This window comes from Microtus oregoni, unplaced genomic scaffold, assembly GCF_018167655.1.
Source record: "Microtus oregoni isolate MIOR12 unplaced genomic scaffold, Mior012 000029F_ref0000214, whole genome shotgun sequence".
NCBI classification, from domain to species: Eukaryota; Metazoa; Chordata; class Mammalia; order Rodentia; family Cricetidae; genus Microtus; species Microtus oregoni.
The window spans coordinates 24,567,710-24,590,270 of NW_024543088.1; the positions used below are offsets into that span (position 1 = coordinate 24,567,710).

General features: G+C 39.4%; 1 protein-coding gene across 2 annotated transcripts; it reads right to left on the reverse strand.

Moving 5' to 3' along the window:
- Positions 1-1,436: 1,436 nt before the first annotated feature.
- Tra2b (transformer 2 beta homolog) lies at positions 1,437-21,038 on the reverse strand. 2 transcript variants are annotated; one of them, XM_041678105.1, is made up of 9 exons: positions 20,839-21,038; positions 10,133-10,266; positions 9,030-9,192; positions 7,280-7,468; positions 6,057-6,172; positions 4,191-4,274; positions 3,511-3,570; positions 2,638-2,708; positions 1,437-2,417 (listed from the first exon to the last, which is right to left on the reverse strand). In XM_041678105.1, exons 1-9 carry the CDS (start codon positions 20,872-20,874, stop codon positions 2,407-2,409), a joined length of 864 nt encoding a protein of 287 aa, XP_041534039.1. In that variant the 5' UTR covers positions 20,875-21,038; the 3' UTR covers positions 1,437-2,406. The 2 variants fall into 2 exon arrangements, with proteins under 2 accessions (XP_041534039.1, XP_041534038.1); XM_041678104.1 differs by having other exon boundaries at positions 2,638-2,711.
- Between the last annotated feature and the right edge of the window lie 1,523 nt (positions 21,039-22,561).

The following is a 22,561-nucleotide window of genomic DNA, read 5'->3' on the forward strand; positions in this document are numbered from 1 at the left end:
GAATTGAACTCAGGACTATTGGAAGAGCGGGCAATGCTCTTAACCACTGAGCCATCTCTCCAGCCCGTGTGTTGCTTTTATAGGTTAATAAAGAAAATGCTTTGGTCCTGCTGATAGCGGAAGCAGAGTCAGAGAGCCACCAGAATCAGACATGCTGACTCTTTCCAGGTAAGCCACTGCCACATGGCCATATACAGGTTCAAGCCATTCACTACCCTAACGTTTGTAGCTCAGAATGCAGAGATTAAGATTGGGGTCTAGAATTTATTTTGTTTTTCAAGACAGGGTTTTGCTCTACTTTTGGAGCCTGTAAATCAGGCTGACCTTGAACTCAGATTATCAGCTTGCCTCTGCCTCCTGAGTGCTAAGATTAAAAGGATGTGCCACCACTGCTCAGCTAGAACTTGAAGTTTTAAAATACTACCAACACTTAATCTGAACTGAATACAACTTGCCAATGTTATGCTTAGCTGTCCAAAAAGTTAATTCTGATCTTGGTCTCCATTACATGTCTAGAAAACCCTTTTATTCCCACTAATTCTAACTGCCCCACCCCTAAAATCTCAAGTCTGAAAATCACTTAAACTCTTAACTGCCTCCCTCAAACCCTGAGGCCCTCATTAGTTCAATGTAATTTACAGGTTACTTTCAAATATATTTCCTACACCAAAATGCTTGGTTTTCTTTATTTAGGTAAGAGACTGCTGTATCCATGTTCCCTGAATACAAGCTTAGGGCTTGGGCTGTACCTCAGAGCACTTGCCTTGTATGCTTGCAGATCTAAGCTGAATCCAAAGTTAATGGAGATGTAGGAAAACTATTAAGGCAACAACAATAGGTCCTCGCATAGGCTTGAACTCAAGACTCTGTCATGTTAGTATCTAGTTTATCTGAGTCAAACATATTCTACCCATGGATGCTACAGTATGCAGCACATTATGAAAACCTTGGACATTCTATAAAATAGCCCGGAGCTAAAGAGTTGCAGGCTAGCTATACTTATAACAGTCTTAAATAGAAACAAATGCTGGTACTAAAAACATGCTTTGAAAAATAATCCCAGCACTCAGCAGGCAGAAACAGGCGGATCTCCTTGAGTTCAAGGTCAGCCTGGTCTAAAAGAGCTAGTTCCAGGAATGGCTCCAAAGCAACAGAAAAACCCTGTCTCAAAAAACCAAAAGGAAAAAAAAAAAAAGGAAAAAAAGAAAAAGAAAATTAGATAGTTATTTAATACAACCTCAGCCCCAAAGAGGAATCTTCATTGCAGTATCGACTTGGCTAATATATTTGAGGAATACATTTTTCCAAAACAGCACACAGTATGGTATCTTGAAGAAAAAACAATATTACACTAAGCACTAAATAAACCATAAGACTTTAGTTACAATAAAGTTAAAAGAAAGCCAACACTTCTTTGTAAACCAAGTTGCATTAGCAATTTTTCTCTTTGCCTTTATTTAAACAGTTCTCAAAACATTTGAGTGAATTGGGCCTCCTCTGGTAAGCAAAGGACCTGAAAATAATATTTAAAAAATGAACAGGCAGTCTCCATCAGTTCATCCATGACACAGGTGTGGTGATCCCTTCTCTCATTCCAAACTTTGAAGCACCCAGTATTTTCATATATCTAAGCTAGAAGAACAAAAGTACATTTGTGGTGGAATGTATTGTCGTCACTTGTTGATAATTAGTTGAAATACCACTATCTCTTTTGTAACAAACAGCCTTTTAAAGACATGTATCTGAAGCTCTTATTCCCTGCTCTATATAATACAGATTACATAAAGGCTGACAAATCCACATTAATGTAAGCATTAAGCATTTGCTGTATGGAAAGATTTTTGTTCTAATACTAGCAGCACAGAGTTACAGCGTATTTTTAACACTTAATTGCAAGTATATTGAATATGGCAAGTTTCATGGACTCCCGAAAGAAAACGAGTATCTTTATTTTAAAATATTTTACTGGAAACTTAAGAATGGTTAAGCATTGATATTTAGAAAGAAAAGTAAAAATCAAACTTGTTTATTGTTGCTTTTTGCCATTTGGTAGCATTTTACACACAGGCTTCGATCTTCAGAATACCCTGGATTCAGTAGAAAAACCTTTTAAATGAAGTTTTGTACAATAGAAACTTCTCAGCAGTCAAAATTTGGACTGTAAAAAAATACATGCAAAACATACTTTTCTGAAAACACTTAACTTTGAACAAAGCACCGAACTACACAAATGCAGAATGAAAACAGCATTTCAACTCCACCAAAAGTAGTCATCATAAAAGGTGTAAAAGTCACCTAACTTCACTAGGCACTGTTCACTTTTTAAACAGGAGACAATAGAAAATATTGTCCACAAACAATATCCCAGCTCTATGGCAGGTTTCAGAAAGTCTTCAACTTCATGCTTTAATAGCGACCTGGAAAGAAAACAAAACCTCTGTCAATGTTTGGGAATCAAGTCTCTCACATGAATAAGAAATTTATTCAAGCATTAGATGTATACACATCCATATTTATCATCTAGCTGTCACAGATTAAACTATGACCAATGAGGACAGAACCACGTGGACTTCCAATTTATAAAATAGTTACAAATCACATTATAAGAGATGAATAAAACTAATCAAGGCAACTTACGAGGTGAGTATGATCGCGATCTGGAACGTGACCTGTATCCTCCACGGCTGTAGTAAGGAGAAGGTGACCGCCTTCTGTAAATAAATAAAGACTGTGTATATCTGCATCTAGGTAATAGATGGGCTAATAACATGAAGACAAACTTTTGCTGGTTCTCAAGCTGGGAGGTTCCAATAAACCTTTAAGTGTAGTGTATTACGTCCAGATAAACGCTAAAAGCATCTTAAAGCTCAATTTTTAATTTCCATGAACCCTTTACATTGTCCATTGAGAACTATTATGAACTTTAAAAAAACCAAATCATATGGCCAGAGAGATAGATGGCTAACGTTATGAGCATTCACTACTCTTGCAGAGAACCCAGGTTCAATTCCTAGCACCCACATGGTGGCTCAAAATGTGAGGCCATCTTGTCTCCAAAGAAACAAAGTATGCATGTGGTAGACATAAAAATGCAGATGCATTAAAGGTGGTGGCATACACCTTTAATCCCAGCATTCAGGAGGCAGAGGCAGGTGAATCTCTTTGAGTTTAAGGCCAGCCTGGTCTACAAGAGCTAGTTCCAAGACAGCCAGGACTGCAGAGAAACCCTGTTTCAAACAAAACAAAACTCCAAAACACTGACTAAATACACATATAAATTAATTTAAATAAAAACAAAAAAAGCAAGATCAGACACGGTAGGGCATGCCTTTAATCTCAGAATTTGGGAGGCAAAGGCAGAATCTCCAAGTTCCAGGTTACAGAAATCCCGTCTCTAGTCAAAACAAAACGCAATCTTCGCGGTGTCACTTAGAGAACAGTTGCGCTTAAGTATCAGGCAAACATTTTACAAGTATTCTGTTACTCAGACTTTAACAGAAATTTACACACCTGTAAATTTGATCCCTGTCTTGAGCAGCTCTCCATCCGCCGCCTCCTCCACCACCTCCTCTGTAAAAACAGAAAATTGTTTTTAGTTAAAACAATTGCGACAAGAATGGACAAAACCCTGTTTTGTAGTTAATGTGTTAAAGAGTTCTTCCTGAATGGCATAGTTGCTCTCAATAAAGACTTCTCAGTCCCAAGTGCTGCTTAACACACTAATGCTTAAAAAGGAAAAATGCCATTTTGTTAAAATTCTGGACATCAAATATTAAAGACTTAGTTCCACAGACAATGGTATAATGAACAATCTTCAACAAGAAAAATCTCATTTACAAAAACTAAACACACGATCTATAGTTAAACAGAAGTTTCTGCTAAAGTCTTTTAGAATTACTTGTTGGTGACTGTTGCCTTGATACTTTACCATCTGAATTAAATACCCAGAACCCAAGTAAAAGCCAAAGATTGACCTCCATACATGTATAAAGTCAAGTTTCATCTTTGTTTTAGCACACCGAGTTTAATGTCTCATTTGTATTTAACAATTAGGCAAGCATCCAACTACACAGCAAATTAGACAAATATCTAAAGTTTTGATTTAAACTGCAGCTATTTCTTACATTTTAAAATTTTAGGTGTTTTGTGCTGCTGTAAATGAAGTGTGAATGAACTCCTACACAGCTTACCTGTATGACCTGCTGTAATAGTCCCGGTCATCATAACCCCGATCATATCCTCTGTCATAATAATCGCGGCGGCGTGAGCTGCCACTGTGAACAACATAACTTTTAATTCAAGTCATCATCCTCATTTGTTGGCCACAACTTTTGCTATTAAAATTTGATCCTGATAGATAACAAACCTCTTAAGTATCATTACTTAAAATTTTTTCTATACAGTTCTTATCAGTATTATCCATGTTTTCTTTTTCCTTGTTTCAGATATGTATATCCATATGTATGTAACCTTCTGGTTTTAGAGGCACAAAAATCCAACGACTTTCTATAAAACTGTTGGGCATATTGGCACACATCTTTAATTCTAGCACCAAAGAGGCAGAAGTCTGTGAGATTGATGCCAGTCAAGGCTTTCTGGTGATATCCTGCCTTTTCTTTTTTCTTGGAGGTGAGGGATTTGGTGTGGGGGGAATTGGGGGACAGGGATTCTCTGTGTAGTCCTGGCTGTTCTTGAATTCAGAGATGCCCTGCCTTCCAAATGCTGTGATTAAAGGCATTTGCCACCACTGCTGGGCTGAGAACCTGCCTTTAAAAGGTTTTTCCTTTAATCTTTCTTTTTTTTTTTTTAAAAATTAGACTCAGTGAGTAAAACGCTTATAAACAGGACTACCTAAGTACTCACCTCAAATTCCATGCCAGGTGCCTGTCACATACCTATTCTAATGTTTCTAAGGCTAGAAGATGGTATGTACAAGCAGAAATTTCCAGAAGTTCAAAGCCAGATAGGCTGGAGCAGTGAACATAAACCCACTTTAAAGCAATATGAAAGGTGAGGGAACACAAAGGTTGCTCCACATATGCACCTGTCTATGAGCTCACCCAAATGCTCATGTACATACAAAATATTAACTGAATATTAACTGGGTGACAACACAACTCACATAAAGATGGAGAGAACGCAGGAAGATGTCTTTTAACATCTGCCAACGGACCCCCATTTGTTATAAGAATTTTATTTAGAGGTTTCTGAGATGGCTCAATACATTATAGGTATGAGGTCCTCATCATCCAAAGTATGGTGATAGAAAGGCCAGAGACTCTCTGTAGCTAGTTAGCAACCTCTGGATTGATACATTGTCTCAAAGTCTAAAATGATACCTAAGAATCAGAACCCAGTCTTTGTAAGAGAAGCACTAGACAGCAACTGATAAAACATTCACAACTGATTAAAATGTATACTAAATGGAACATCAGTACCAACCAAAACCTATCCCCCCCTCCAGGTTCAAACACCAGGAACAGAAAGATTCTAAAGTCATAGATTAGGAAGATGTACAATGGTACAGCTTGAACATGACTCAACTCATGAGTGAACAGTAGTTACCCGCACCAGTAAACATTCTAGCACCCACCCCTAACTCAAGGAACTAGATACAGCTGGAGAAGTTGGTTTTCAACAATGGTAGGATGACCATAACGACGCAGCACATGGCTACACACCCATGAAGCATGAGTGTACTAACTGGTCTGAGTACACTGAAGGGGAGGAGGGGGCATAAAATTGGTAAAGAGATCCGTGGAGGAGTTGGAGACATTAACAGCAAAGTGCTAGGTAATGGAGCTTACAGCCTGTCAACTGAGATAATCTCCAGAACCCATGTAAAAGTCTAAGAAAGGAACAGATGCCACAAAGGTGTCCTCTAAACCTTACTTGCATGTGGCTGTGCAGGTACACAATATTTTTTAAAGGAATTTCTTCTAAAAAGATATCAAGAGATTGATGGGGGAAAAGACGGAGGTAAACAGCCAACATGTGCCTCTATAACATTCAAGTACCCAACCACACATATACACATATAAAGAAGGTAAACTTACTAAGTAGGTCTCCCCATGTAAATTCCTGGTGTTGGGGTATGGGGCCTTTTTGTGATAGAGAAATCGACCCTAATTCGACGTCCATCAAGCTCCATTCCATTGGCACGTTCTTTAGCCTTAAAAAGAAATAAATTGTTACATACATCCTGAATAATTGTCTCTTAATTATATTACAGCTATTTAATGAAGACTAAAGGGACTTTCCATCCAGTTTCCTAATATTTTTATAGAAGTTTGGCCATAAAAAAAACACCTAAATTAAATGGGTTACTCCCTCTACTACAAATTCGCTTTCTAAAAGTAGTCATAAAAATAAAAAAGGATAAACACCATAGCAGCTGACCCACAACATATTTATTACAACTACCTACAAATTTAGGTGAATTTAGCTAATCCATTGGTCTCTAACATCCTAAGAGTTGGGATTATACACACATACATCACACCATTTATGAAAGCCAGATTTCAATGTCTATACTTGCTGAACACAGTCCAAATGCTCTTCTTTACCTATGGCCATTTGGTATGGGAAGAAATAAACAAACTTGTTTATATTCTGATTCAAAATGCCTGATGTGGGAGCCAAACATCTCTAAAACGCAGCCTGGATCTAATATTAGTTACATATCCCCCCCTCCCCCCAACTAAAATGAGCATGGACTGAAGTTCACAGAACTGGCTGCTTTTCAAGACCTGTATTCAATTCCCAACACCCACACTAGGAGTCATCACAACTGTCTGTAGATCAAGTTCCAGGGGATCCAGTGCCCTCTGCTGGCCTTCACAGACACTGCATACACAGTGCAAAGACATTCATGTAGGCAAACACCCACACGCACAAACTTAAAATTTAAAATAGCTCAGTGTATTATTCTTTGCCAAAATATCTTTAGGGTTCACTTTTTATAACACAGCATTACAGAAAAAGCAAAGTGTTTGGTATTTACTTCAAAATGCTTTTAGCCTAGAGACAGTACCTTCCTGAAGAAAGTACTAAGACCACCAACCTAAGTCACACTTGCTTGTTTTGTTTTTTTGCAATGTAAGGCTGAGAGTAAGTTCAGAACATCACTGAATTCAACATGTTCCAAGCGGAATTTTTTTTTTAATTCCTCCAAAGAACAAAAACTCAAAACTATAGTTGTATGCCTTAGATCTTAAATCTATAATATAAAACCAGAAATTGCCTGGTCAGTCAGAAGTACAAGTAAATATTTACTTACTTCCTTGGCATCATCTACATTTTCAAAATATACAAAGGCAAATCCTCTTGAGCGTCTAGACTGCTGGTCATACACAATAGACACATCAGCAATGGGGCCGTATTTAGAGAACACTTCTCTCAGGTCTCTTTCTGTGGTGTACAAGCTCAATCCGAACACCCCAAGACAACAGTTGGGGTCAGGATTTGCCTAGAAAACAAACAGATTTTAATCTGAAAATTTTACATAGATCTTAAAGAGGGTAAGTGGACAAGGTAAGGATAACTAACTAGAATATAACATAAAAAACAATTATTAGGATGATAAATTAGATCAAGCACCACTGCATCTTACAAAACACTGTGGCATACAGCGATAACCACAAAGGGTAGGAAATCCCAAAAGGGAACTAAATTAAATTCAACCCTAAAAACAGAGAGGAGGATCATTAAGAGATTTTGTTCTGATTTTTTGTTGTTGCGTTTGAGGTTTGGAGCTCAGCTTAGATAATACTCATCAGGGAATTTATTCTAAGGGGAAAAAAAGATAGGCTGTTTTGTTTTAGTCTGGAGCTCATGCAACCCAGGGTCACCAAAATCTCACAGGTATCTCAACTGTGAGATTACACCAGCTAGAATTGCCAAAGAGGGGTATAGCTGAATCCCAGGAAATATCCCTCTGCCCATTCTTGGTTGGCATACTCTCCCCTCCTGTTCACTGGAAACTTATTCCTGGGCTCCTTAGACACAAACCAACTCCTTCAATTGTCCTGACATCTATGTGTACCCCTTGGCACATGCCCCCTCAATCATGCATACACAAATGCAAAAAATAAATAAATAAAAAGAACTGGATATAGGTAGTCATGCACTCACTCAAACATGAGGGAAGCAGAATCAAGTAGATTTTTAGAGATCAACCTGGTCTACTCTGAGTTTTAGGACAGCCACAGTGGCACAACACAGTCAGAGCTTATCCCAAAAATGGAAACAGCCAGGTGATGGTGGTGCATGCCTTTAATCCCAACATTTGGGAGGCAGAAGCAGCTCAGCATGGTCTAACAGGGTGAGAGCCAAGGCTACACATAGAAACCCTGTGGGTGTACGGTAGATGCATCACCATCACTATTAATATCAAAGGAAAACAACCAAAAGATACTTAACAAGAATGTCATATTTTGCATAGCTGTGCAAGGATAGGTTGGAGTAAATAACTGGATATAAGGGTGTGCATTATACATCTATGGAACAGAAGGAATAATTCTACCTTGGGTTCTGCATTGAAGATTCCACCAATCTCAGAAGGAAATTAAGTCTTGGTGGGTACAATAAGGGTGTCACAACTACAGTTAGACCTCCCACCTAACTAGCAGCACATGTTACAACTGTGTTTTTTTGAGTATTTTAAGTAATCAGATATAAAATTTAAATGCAAACTAAGCACATTAGTAATGTTACTAAAAGATAAGGGTGATGGTGCCAAGACTTCAAACTAAAAATGAAGCAAACAGTTAAGCTTCATAAATTTGTGGGCTTTTTCATTAATTCTTCTTAATGTCTAGCAATTGAAACAGACAAGGGGAACTATATTACATATTAAGTGATTATAGACAAACACACATGAAACCCAAGAAAGTGCAACAAATTACTTTAGCAGCTATCATTAGTAAAATAAATTTATAAACGTTACAAGCATTCCAGCCAAATATTAAGGAACTTAAAAAAAAACCTGGGTTCAGTCCATAGCACTCCAGAAAACTTTCCCATCTTACCCGATTCCCAACATGACGCCTTCGAGTGGACATGGGAGAATGGCTGTGGCTGTGCCGCCTGCGATAATCTCGGCTGTAAGACCTGCTCCGAGATCGTCTATGGGAGCGGGATCGCGATCGTGACCTTGTATAATGCCTTCTAGAACTTCTTCTGGATCTAGACCTGCAAGATAGAACTTAAGGTTATGGCTAAATAACAGAAAAAAATAGATAACCTTACAATTTCTTTATTACTCTATTCTAGAGTTAAATTCCAAACAGAGGACATAGTTCATGATAAAAAAAAAATTACCCCATCTAATCATTTTTATTTTGCTAAGCAAGCAAAGTCAAGAACAAAAAAAAGGCTCCCTCTCATTATTTTTTCCAAAATAACATTAAGAAAAATTTGAAGTTAAGGATATTTAAAGTTCTGAAAACTGGACCGTACTACATGTTTGGTTTGTGAATGCCTTTTTAACCTTTTATCCTCTATTTCTGTATTTCCTATTAAGCCAACTATTCATTTTGGCCAATTAACAAAAGCCACTATATTTATCTCTTAATTAAGGCAGTGGTGGCCTGTGCCTTCAATCCTAGCACTTGGGAGGCAGAGGCAGGTGGATCTCAACCCTGCCTTAAAAAAAAAAAAGCAAGCAAGCAAACAAGCTTTGGGCTGGAGAGATAGCTCAGTAGTTAGGAGCACTTGCTGCTCTTCCAAAACCCACATGGTAGCCAGCTCACAACTGTAACTCCAAGATCTGACACCCTAACACAGACATTCATGCAGGCAAAACATCAATGCACATAGAAAATAATTAAATTCGTGGCTTTTGAGTAAAGTAAAACATAAAGGGATCACCAAAACCAGAATGCACTGATAGATGAAGTACTGGTGCTATAAGCAGCCAAAGTTCTAAAGTTAAACATAATCTACTCAAGTCAACAAAAGATCTTAACCCTGACCCCAGAAGCCCAGGTTGTTTTAGTCTTCTGGTTCCCATTTCTAATATCAACATTAAATAGACCAATAAATGAACACATCCTTTACTTTCTTTAGCTTAACAAATCACACTAATTTCAGAGCAGGGTTAATAGAAAGATTTCAAAATAGTCTTTCTTACCTAGATTCAGATCTGGACCGTGACTTTGACCTAGAACGTCTTGAATCTTCCTTGGAGCGAGACCTTGCAGGGGTGTGCCGTGCAGATTTCCCGGATCCGTGAGCACTTCCACTTCTGGAAGCAGAACGGGATTCCTACACGCAGATGTCAAAAGTTTTAATTTGTATACTTCTGAAGAAGCTTTAAAAATAAATAAGCTTCTGTGAGATAAATGGCCAAGGAGAACAATCCTCTTTCAAAGATAAGAAAACATGTGATGGCAGGAATTGAGTATACCTGGTATAATAGTTTCATCACTTCAACTTACATCAATTAGCTCTTCCACAAGAATTACCTAACTCCACTCCCCTAAAAGGTTTCAAAGTCAGATTGTTTAAAGAACTACCAAAGTATTACATTTGGGAATTATTACTACATAAAGTGGGAAAGAACTTTAGTTAACTATGAAGCCTAGTCTACTCCAGTCAAGCAACAATCAAAACAAAATCCTGTAACTTCAAGTTATGGTTTTTTAAATGAGGGGCAAAAATAAAATAGTTTAGGATAATCTTGTGTTTCAAGTTTGGAAGGTAGAAAAAATCTAAAAGACTAGCTAATGGACAGGAAATGGCTAAGATAGTTTTCAATGCATGTTGAGACCTCTTACAAAACTCAAGAGCAAACAAAAGGAACTAACAAAAAAGCAAGACAGCAAATTGCTAAGAACAGAAAAGGTGCCAAAGATCCACAGCTTTCTTGGCTACAATGGCAAGAGCCAAGGCAAAATCATACAGGAGACCAAGAAAAAAAGCAGAAACAATATGTAAAAGGCACATTAAAACAAAGATAAAACCAGGAACTTTCAGCCCAAGAAAATTTCTGTAGATGCCTAGGCAAATACCATGGACTCCTGTTTATTAAATGGGAAGAGACAGTGTTCATTCCCCAGACAACTAAGCTTTCACTATGACAAAACCTTTTAAGGCAAAAATGAAAGGCACAGTCTAGTCAATTGTTCTTAAGATACAGCCACAGCGAAGAAGAAAACAAAGCCAAAAGGGCACGAATCTCAAAAATCACTTCCAAGTATTTTAGAATCCAGACTATGATTTACATACAGACTAAGGAAGACAATTTAGAGCATTCCTCCTCAATGCTCAGAACACAAAAATATGCATTTTATATGCAACATAGAAGGGAGGAACCTCAAGTAAATGGATGAAGACAACTGCAAGAATGAGCAGCTTTCCAGGCCCCAAATAATCTAGAAAATACTTCAAGGACACACCAAAGCATGGTTGTGATTTAACATGTGACAGATAACTTACCTCTCTACCAGAACTTCATCCCCCAAGGAATAGCTATAGATTAAAATAAGCCACGTGTGACTCAGCTGGCTTTAATACCACAATACAGTTTAGGATTCACTGCTCGTGGTGGGGAGAGACTACCCCAATTAACCAGCCATTGGATTTCAGCATCTAATGTTCAAGCAAGGCAATTTACATCTCACTTTCTTCTTGGTCAACAACAGAAAACAAACTTATAGTGTAGCTTTTGTCATCTTTACTATAGGGAAAGGCTAATCTACAAGAGAAAACAGAAGGGACTAGAAAGTTAATAAAAATGCATTTATTCAAATTCTATAAGAATACCTTACAGAACAATTAGAAGCTTTAACGAAAACAAAATGAAAAATTTTGCCAGAAGAGAATATCACTGCCAGAAGGCACATTAAAAAAAAAATCACTGTAAGGTAAATTTGTCTGCGAATAAAAGAGGTACAAAAGTTCCTGGGAGCTGGAGAGATGGCTCAGCAGGTTAAGAGCACTGGCAGCTCTTTTGAGGCATTGAGTTCAATTCCCACAACTACATGGTGGCTCACAAACATCCTATATATAATCCTGATGCCCACTTCTGGCATGTAGGTGTACATGCAGATAGAGCACCATATACATAAATCCTCAAAAAAAGACTGTTGCTTCTTTTTAACCAAAGTTTTATTCCAAACTGGGATGCCTCAGCTATCTCTCTGCTAAGAGAACAGAAATTTCTAGAATGGGAAATTAGATGAGGAAAGTTTCTTCTTAAAAGTCAAGTCTAGTAGAGGGGGCTGGAGAGATGGCTCAGAGGTTAAGAGCATTGCCTGCTCTTCCAAAGGTCCTGAGTTCAATTCCCAGCAACCACATGGTGGCTCACAGCCATCTGTAATGGGGTCTGGTGCCCTCTTCTGGCCTGCAGGCACACACACAGAACATTGTATACATAATAAATAAATATTTAAAAAAAGTCTAGTAGACTAAGGTGTCTCAACAAACGTCTTGGAAAGTCCCCAAGACCTTTTTTTAAACTCAGCCTCCAAATCTAATAGGTATGTCCCACATGTACTTTTTGAGCAACAATTTCTTAAGAGTAAAAATGAGTGGAAACACAAAAGATCCCCTTTGCCTGTATACTGGCACTGTTGGGCAAGCTGGGGGGGGGGGCTGGGAAAGAACCCACAAAAAACTACCTCTAAAAACTTTGCCAGCTAATCCTTTGTTAGTTAAATCCTTCCAGTTATGTAGATATCTATAAAGGTGAGAAGAAAATATAAAGGATTTTGTGTGAAGAAATGAAATCGGTGATTAGCTAAATAAAAAGCTCTAATCGTAAACCTTAAAGCACACACAATTCTATAAAACCAGCCAGGAAAGTCCTTTACAACTCTGAGTGACAAAGCCATAGAGAACTCTACAAAAAGAACTGTACCGTGGATGGCCAATGCCGAAAAGCACCAACAATGACAAATTCTCCCCCAAAAATGCTCAAATCTTAGTCATTTTAACTAATGCATAACCAATATAATAAGGAACAGGTCAAGTTCAAAAACAAAATCTCAAGCAGCCTGTAGCTCCTCCTATATTGAGAGCAGCACCTCAGAAGTATTAAATCTTTCCTTACAGTAGCTCATATGCAGCACTAAACAGCTTTTAGTTTGCGTTAGGCACCCTAATCCTAAAAAGCAAAAATACATGTAAGTTTAATTAAGCCCGACAAACTCAATGTCAGAAGTTAAATCTTTCTATGATTCTTTGGCAAAGTAATCTTCCCTGTATTGCAAGTAAAATTCCAACCCCCATTTCAGCCCTGTTTTCCCTGTCAATAACAGGACTTAAAAGCACCCTCACCGATCATAGGAGACACCTTCTGAAAAGGAAAACAAAACAGATGGGAAACTTTGCTAACTAACATCAACATTTTCACTTTAAGTGTATACACTTGGGACCATATGGAAATTCAAATCCCCTTTAAGCTTGAGTAGTAACATAAAATTGACATTATTTCATCATTATCTGACAATTAGTTTTACAAAGCAACAAACTGTCTGCTATAAATGAAAACTGTATTCTCCTAGCAAGATACAGAAACAAGGAAAGAAGCACAAGTAAAAAGCACTGACAATAGGCTAAAGTGTACCAACACACGCACCCTTCATGAAAGGTCATTTAAATAATTTTCTCCAATAGCTCTAACGACCCAACACTCAGAATAAAAGTTATTATTTCAAGATGATAACCTTTAATATTCTGCACGGAGCAGGCAATTATTGGTTGTCTGCTACTGATTATGGGTACTTGTTAACATGCTAATCATCTAACTATAATCAGTCAAAACACAGAAAAGAATTGCATTGGTTTTCTTTTCGGTTAAGGTAGCACACACACTAGAAGAAAACCATGTTTAAGATGATCATTATAATGAACTAAAGATAGGGAAAAAGGCAACAAAGTAACAGCAACCACTGCACTTTGAATTAGCTATCATACTTGCATGACCCATCTAAGGGAGGCTCTATTATACTTAAGCAAAACCCCTTATAATTCAGTTAGAACAGGCATGCAACAGAATATACAGAACATCCTTATTTGGCACATGTAGATCTCAACATTAGGACTTAAGTGGTTATAGCTTTCCACCAATATGTGGAAACCTAATCCTTTCATTACAATAAAACAAACATGTTAGATGTTTTGCTTGGATCTTGAGGGTTTAGTCCCATTACTACCCTGGTGACAGTCTTGAAATTTTTCCAGTAGAAAATATTCTACTATACACTGTTCAGCATCAAAGCAGAAACCATCAGTGCATTTTAAGAGTCCAAAGGGTGGCTAAGTAACAGACCACCAGTTCCAACTCATACTCACTCATGCCCCAGAAGTAGCAGAATATAATAGGTGAAAAGTCTAAGTAAGGGAAGATGGGAGGCCAACTAGTATTCCCCAGTGGATTAGCAACTGCTTCCTGCTATTTGACTACAAATAGTTTAAAAATAACTATTGCATTTCCATCATTTGACTAAGCAGTTAAAAATTAGAATTACCTAATTTAAACGATTCCCTTGGAAGTCACTTCTTTACCCTGTATATATTCTTCTATTAAACAAATAATGCATGCATGTTTAGCAAAATATACAGGGACACATAAACAGACTAGTAATTACTTAGCGTAGTGCTTTCTGATTCCAGATTACTTCTTATCTTAACTTCATTTTTATTTCTTTTCTTCATTCTTCCGTTTCAAATTCTGACTTCTTTCATCTTCCCCACTTCACACAAATTGCTCAATATTCTACAAGTGGGACTTCTGGTCTGATAATTAGCATGCATTCTTTCTTTTATTTTTTCAAATTTCAGCTTCACTTATTCCTGAGCTTCAAATACTCATTTATAAAACTTGTCAAATGACGACTTCCGCATTTTCCTTCTTCAACATTAACCTTAATAGAAAAAGAACAGGATGAAGAATATTTTAAAACTCCAGGATAAAATCCAGTGCCAAAACTGAAACTAGAAAAAAAATTCCCTTTTGTAGTTTTGGATTTAAAAAATACTAAAATATGCAGCTCAAAAAACTGAAACTACATAGTTTCCTGTTGGTATATGGTAATCATTTCTATATTCCATATAAATTTATCATGCTTAACATGAATGTGAAGTGCGACACTGAACATTTACTGTTCATTAAACAATTTTACAAATTGTAATCACAATTCACACTTCTTATTGTATTCAAGAGAAAATGCTAAGTGTCAAAAGCACATTTCTAGTCAAAAAGTGACACATTTCAATACAAAAGTGCAAGAAAGAAAAGCATGGACAACTCATCTGCACAATGACAAAGGCTGGGTTGAACGTTTACAGTACTGTGACTTGCCTAGACAAGAAATGCATAATTCCACATTACTGTTTACTTGAAAGAACATTGTTAGACAATGTCAGCAAACCTGACAACTGAATCTGTCCAACCCACCCTTGAAAACTCTGTATTAGTTTAATTACTAAATTTAGAACTAAAATCCTGATACTAAATAAAATTATCTACTACATGCCAACAGCTATAAAGAAAAGTAGAGCAAACTTGATTCCAACAGTGGTTATGTCCAAAGAATTCTGTTGTAAAGTTTTCCCCTCTTAATAAACATCAGTCTTCTGGATGTCCAAAGGAGAGAACTTACTTGAAAGGTGGCAAATTATGAGAAAATTATGGCTAACCTCCTCAAATTATTAAAAAGGCCCACTTTAGCAGATTAGTGAAGTTTAATTCTAATACTGGGACACTAAGTAAAATACTGTCCCAGTAAAACAATCTAGTTTTCCTTGTTACCCTGCTAAAATATTTCTGAATGCTCTTTTACTGTCTATTTCCTCTTACATTTTCTTCTGGTTTGAAAGAGGGGAGAAAAAAGAAAAATTTCCTAAAAAATAAATAAATAAAGACAAGTCTTTATTCTATTGTTGGCATAGGCAACCATGGGTATAGAAGTATCTTTTCCAAGGAAAAGCCTGATTTCCAGACTAATTTTATAGTTAACTACTGTTTGTTTAATCTGGGGACATTTTAGAATGGCTATTTAAGGGAGTCACAGTAATTGGTTTTCTTGTAAGATCCATCACTAAAATGTAATGGGAAATGTTTACTGGCAGCACAAATGTAATCATGGAATCAGAATGCCCAAGCAGGTTTCCTTAGTGCCTGGCCTCCCTAAAGGTTATTTATGTATAGATAGATACAGGGCTTAGATTCAGAAGACAAAAAAAGCTTTAGTAGGTACCAGGACTTTTTCAATATTAAGGCCACTTTGGTACTGCTTCATTCATTAACACTTTCTAATCTTTCTCCCATATACTAAGAACAAAACCACTGCTAGACAATTTGTATTAACTCAGCTAAACTCAAGCAACTACATAAAACTACAAGATCAACTATTGGGTCAACATACATTTGGTTAAAAAAGGATCATACTTAGAAAAAAACCCACATCACTGGGGGACTAGTTTAATAACTGGCAATGAATGAAATGAGTAAAGAAAAACTACACCTTGTTACAGAAAAGGTCAACACTAAAATGGACTAAGGGCTTTTTTTGGAGACAGGGTCTCATATAGCCCAGAATGGTGTCTATATTGCCAAAGTCACTCTATTGCCAAAGGATGATGGCCTGATTCTCCTGCCTTCACCTCCCAAATGCTGAAGAAAATTTCTGAAGGGTTGAAGGTGAGAACCTGAGGACATAACTACACCAGATCTAAAGTCGATGCTTTTTGTAATCCTGCAAAAATACCAAACCCTTAAATTTCTTTTGATCACACATTTTCCATCAAAAGCACATATATGCATTTTTGTCTGAAATTTCTTATCTACTATCTAAGCAAAAATTTTATTGCCAGGCCCCTCCAAACATGAAAATCCACACCAATTAATAACCTGAAAATAGCCTCCAAAATCAGTTCAAAATAGTGATTTGAGAATTTGCTATAATCAATTTTGACCTGACAAAAAGTTAACACCAAATGATGACAACACCTAACTCTATATGGCCCACATCCTACAATAACCCATGTAAAAAAGTACTCATTCCTAAAATAATCACTATACCTTATTAGAAAACAACAGCTATGTCCAAATATTAATCAACAAAACAATGCTGGACACATACACTATAACGCTAATCACTGACTTGGCCAAATTAAGTTTGAAAGCATTCATGTTTATTGTGTAGGTTTGGGGCTTTACTGAAAAAGAAAAAGGCTATACAAATAAGACAAATTCCATTAACACCTCTCAGTTTCTGAACTCCCTCCCCTTCAAGCTTTCAAGGAAACCAGTACTTACCTTGTTAAAACCATTTGTAATTTCATCTTAGAAGTATCACTTTCTATTTTGATAATATCCACAATATTAAGATTCTTATTTAAATAAAAAAATGATTCAACAAGAGACTTATGATGAAAAAACTAGTGATTTTCTTAAACTTAATTTAACCCTTCATTAAAATTACGTGTAAAGGCTACAATTACTTTAGAAATAGAAGTTTTGGCTATAAAAACCTGAATTTAAGAGTTAGGGGAAAAACACAAGGAAAACACAAAGACATCATGGGATTGCTTAAGAGGAAAAAAAGTAGAAACTGAGAAGCAATTTGGTGGAGTAGTATCCAGAAGCTGCTCCTTGTTTAGGTTCCAAACATACTACACTAATACTGCTTTATCAGAGTATCTGCTAACTCCAAACTACTCTAATCTCTTGCTACTGTGGTCATAAAACAGCCCAACAAAAACATTTTCTGGCTTGTATAATTCTAAGATTCTCAGGACTCACATGCATAATCTCAACGAGGTAAGAATTTTAAACTAACTAGAAGATCAAAATTCACAAGTCTCAACCCTATACTAGGAACACTATTGGGGTCTTAAATATATTAAGAGTGGCCGTTTTTTCCTTCAAAGAAAAGGTTCTTTACAAAATGAGCAATTTTTAATAAAAGTACTGGAAGAAATGAGTTTTTAAGCCAACTTAAAATTGGCAAAAAAAAAAAATCCAAAAACCCCAAATCCTACAAGTAACAAAGGATAAAACACTCTGCAAAAGAGCTAAAATGCTAACATCCATCCAATAAACTTGTGCCCAAACCAAGCACAATTTATTTCACACCCTAGGAAAGAAACATCTTTGAAAGGGGGTTGAGTGAATCCTGAAGTGAGTGTCCACATGAAGACAAATAATCACTGACATTCCAGGTAGCTTAAAAGATTTATTCTGTGCACATTAAAATAGCTTGTGTCTATGGGCCTAGAAGACAATGAAACTTATTTCCAGGTTTCCAGAGATGGTTGGTTATACCAGGCATATCCAAGACTATTTACCTTAAACATTTTTCACACTTGGAAGGTGAACAAATCAGATTTGGCCAAGCTACTTTGCAGTTATGTCAGTGAATGAAATGCAGGGGACTTGAGCTACCTTGCATTATGTTTGTGTATGAGCCTTACATGGCAGGCAAGCATTTTCTTACCAAGTTATACAACCAGTACTTAAACTACCCCTTATTCCTTGGGGGAAAATGTTTAGTCTTGCTAAGTAATTCAGGATTATAACTGAATCTGGATCCAGGACAAGTAGCCAGTATTTACAAACCTGTAACATTCTGCCCTGCTTACCTTGCAGTGTTTTTGTCTCTGAACTTTTTTGGCAAGCCTTAAGTTCAGCTAAGTGTTTCCAATTATCCCAAGATTCCAATTGGAGAGCAAAAAACACCAAGGAAAATGTGTATGTGTGTAAGTATAGGGCTGAAAAATTGGAACAGCGCTAAAGAGCTGCTCACAATCTGCATTTGGACATTTGTACACGTGGGCCACACAAACTCAGGAATTATGCACACGCACATGAAAAAATTCTTTGTGTTCTACAACTTCCAAGTTTAGAAACACAGAAAGTCATTTTATTCTCCAATTAAATAAGGACTGCCGAATGTGGTTGGTTCACACCTTAAACCGTAACACTAGCTAGGGAGGCAGAGGCAGGCAGTGGCTGAGGTCAAGACCGGACTGGTCTACCTTAGCAAGTCCCAGGACAGACAGGGACACGGAGTGACCCTACCTCAAATAAATACTCAAAAACCATCTTGTTAGTAGAAATAGAAATAACACTTCAAATTAACAGGGGAAACAGTTTCCCAGCTCTTTCAAAATGGTACCCATTCTTCAATCGCTTTCTTCGGGGAGCAATATATATACACGAAAGCTAATTTGAAAATTTTTCATGGACATGATGATGTATACCTATTTAATCCCAAAACAACAACAAACTACTTGCTTTTAATTCTAAACACAGACTAATTTATCATTACATGCCAACTTTGGGAGGCAAGACCTCATGGCATGTGTGGATGGAATACAGAGAAGTTTGAAAGGATTTAAAACAAAACGGGGTCTGGGTTCATAGTGCAGTAGTAAACGCGTGCACGTCACGCAGGCCCAGGTTCCATTTCCATCAGGAAAAAACAAAGCCTAATTCCCCCCTCGTTTCCTTGCTTGGGAAAGCTTTAAAATGACAAGGCACTAACTGGTAACACTGGACTTAAAATGACCATGGGATAAGAGGCTCATCTCGGTAAAGGTCTGATCAGTACTAAAAGACCCGATCAGTTCAAGCTATTCTGCCTTGGTCCCGAGTTTACCATGTGGGAGGCCTACCGTCAAGACCTTTAAAAGTTTACTAACATACTTAGCAGACAACAAATGCAGAGTATGATCTACTCCTGTAAACTCTGAAAAAAATGTTAAGTCCCGGGGGGAAAAACAACTGCTCTTATAGTGCTTCTAAGCGGGAGTTTTCTTTTTTTTTAAATTTATTTATTTATTAAGGATTTCTGCCTCCTCCCCGCCACCGCCTCCCATTTCCCTCCCCAGATCAAGTCCCTCTCCCTCCCTCATCAGCTACAAGAGCAATCAGGGTTCCCTGACCTGTGGGAAGTCCAAGGACCGCCCACCACCATCCAGGTTTAGTAAGGTGAGCATCCAAACTGCCTAGCAATTACTCTCGCTCACTAAGCCATGCAATGCCTTCCTATCTTGCTGGGATAATACTCCACCGCCACAGCACAGGCGCTTTGTGTAAGCTCTGGGAACAAATAAATCCCGGCCCGTTAGATACAATCTCATCTACCTCCACCCAATTACACCCTTAGGAGGGGGAAGCTTAAAAAATAAAACACGTGATGTCCAGAGCTAACAGCGCAGTGCATTGTCGCCACGGCTCGCTCCTTCCCAATCCCGCACAACCATGCTAATGACCTTGTGTTCTGCTCCAGCTCAGGCCCCGACCACGAAGAAACCGCCCCAGTACAAAGCCATCGGGGCCCCCGACGCCCCCCCCCCCCGCCGTTTCCGTGCCCAGAGGCCCCGGTGAGGCTCGCTCTCCGCCACCCGTGCACCCGCCCGACTCTCAGGCCCACGTGGCTCCTCCGCGCTTTTCCCTGCAGCCCCGGGAGAGGCGGCAGGGCCGGGCCGCCAGGACCCGCGGCGGCTCCGCCATTTTGTGCTTCTGGCAGCGCGCCCAGCCCGCGAGCCCAAGATGGCTGCGGCGCGGCTTCGCAGGAGCGCAACGGCGAAATTAGATCCCGCTCCCATCCCCCACCGCCGAGGGAACGCCGCGGCCATTTTTAACCTCCCCCAACCCCCACCTCCTAACGGAAGAAAAAAAAAACCCAAAAAACCGGTCGCGGGGGGTACGAGGCCCACGGCCCGCCGGCGACCTCCCTGGCGACTCGGGGCGGCGTCCATCAGGCCCTCCGGCGCCCCGGCTCCCGCTCGCCGCCAGACTCCCGCTGCCCGGCCGCAGAGGCCCGCAAGGCCTGGGGAGAGAACAAGGGGAGACCGCAGCCGCCCGCGCCCCCCCGCGCGTACCCGTTCGCCGTAGTTCTGCTCGCCGCTGTCGCTCATGACTCCGGATGGCTGTCACCGCTGCTGGCCTGGACGGAAGCTGTCAGGCTCCTGCTTTCTCTACGGAGGCCCCGCCGCAGCCTCTCGCGACGTCGCACTCTGAGAGCCGCCCAAGGCCGACGCGCTCCGCACCTCCTCCGCGCCGCTCTCCCGCCGCCGGACGTGACGCGACGCTCTTTAAGCGGGCCCCGCTCGCTCCCCAGAAGGCGCGCTTTCCCGGCCCCGCCCATTCCGCGGGGCTGGCCAATTGCTTGCTCCGGCAGGGGCGCTTCCCACACCGGATGTGATGTCTGACGCCCCGCCTCGCTCGCTCTGACCGTAGAGCCCGGCCGTGGCGTGGCGGGAAAGCGAGCTTAAGCTGGTGGGCGTCTGCGGTGGTCTCCAGGGGACACCACGAGGTCACCAGCCGTGCCTCGGTTGTTTCTGGAACCTTCCAGGGAACCGTCCTGGCTGGAAGGAGACAAGAGAGGGCTCCGCGCCCCTCCATCTTTTGTTCTGCCTTTCTAGTTTCCTTTTGTCCTTTTTCTTGTCTAGGAGAGAACACAGCCAATGGAAATCTCTGAGTTCGAGGTCAGCCTGGCCTGCAAAGAGAGTTCCAGGACAGCCAAGGCTACACAGAGAGAAACCCTGTCTCAAAAAAAGAAAAAAAATTGAGGTTTGAGACAGTCTCATTCTACTGCATGGATTGACTTTGACCTCACCATGCAGACTAGATAGAATGGCAGTCAAGTTGTATTAATCCTTTTATGTCAGCCTCCCGAATCCTGGGATTACAGTTAGGAGCCACCAGCAGTATGGTGGTGGCGCACGCCTTTAATCCCAGCACTCAGGAGGCAGAGGCAGAGACGAGACAGGAGGATCTCTGAATTCGAGGCTAGCCGGGTCTACAAGAGCTAGTCCCAGAACAGGCTCCAAAGCTACAGAAAAACCCTGTCTCGAAAAAAACAAACAAAAACAAAACAGACAGTTATGAGCCACCAGTCCTGACTTTGATTTACTGGTTTCTGTACCTCATATTTCTAGTGATTATTTGATATGAAGTAGAAAGAATTAAAAATATAGAGTCAGGCATTGTGACAGGTGAGCATTTAGGAGGCTGAGGAAGGAGTCCTTGAGTTTGACGTTCACACTTCATAGGAGTTCAGAATCAATCTGGATTGTATAAAACGACACTGTTCTAAAAAGAGAAGAAAAATTAAAGAATTGGGAATCAAGCTGGATGTGATAACACAGTCTTTAATCTCAGTACTTAGGAGGTAGAGGCAGGAGGCTCTCTGAGCTCTAGGCTAGCCAAGGCTATGTACTGAAACTATTGTTAGAGAGAGAGAAAGGAAGCTAGGCAGGATGACACACACTTATCCTTGTAACCCCAGCACTTGACAGTTGAGGTCAAGGACAGGCAGCAGCTTAAGACTACCTGGGCCACGTGAGAATCTCCCTTCAAAAAGTGAACAAAAGAACAAAGGGGCCTGCAGTGGTAATGGATTTCTTTGGGGGACGTCACCTGCCTTCTGCCCACTAAGAACGGCCTAAAAGGACACAGATGTATGCTCCTCTGACTGAAACCATGATGAATGAGTTCTCAAAATGAGTTGTGTTTTGAATGCTCGACGGTGACAGTCGTGTTCGATAAATGGCTTCTGTAAATATTTGGAGCTACACGGTGATCCAGGTGATCCAACAATCT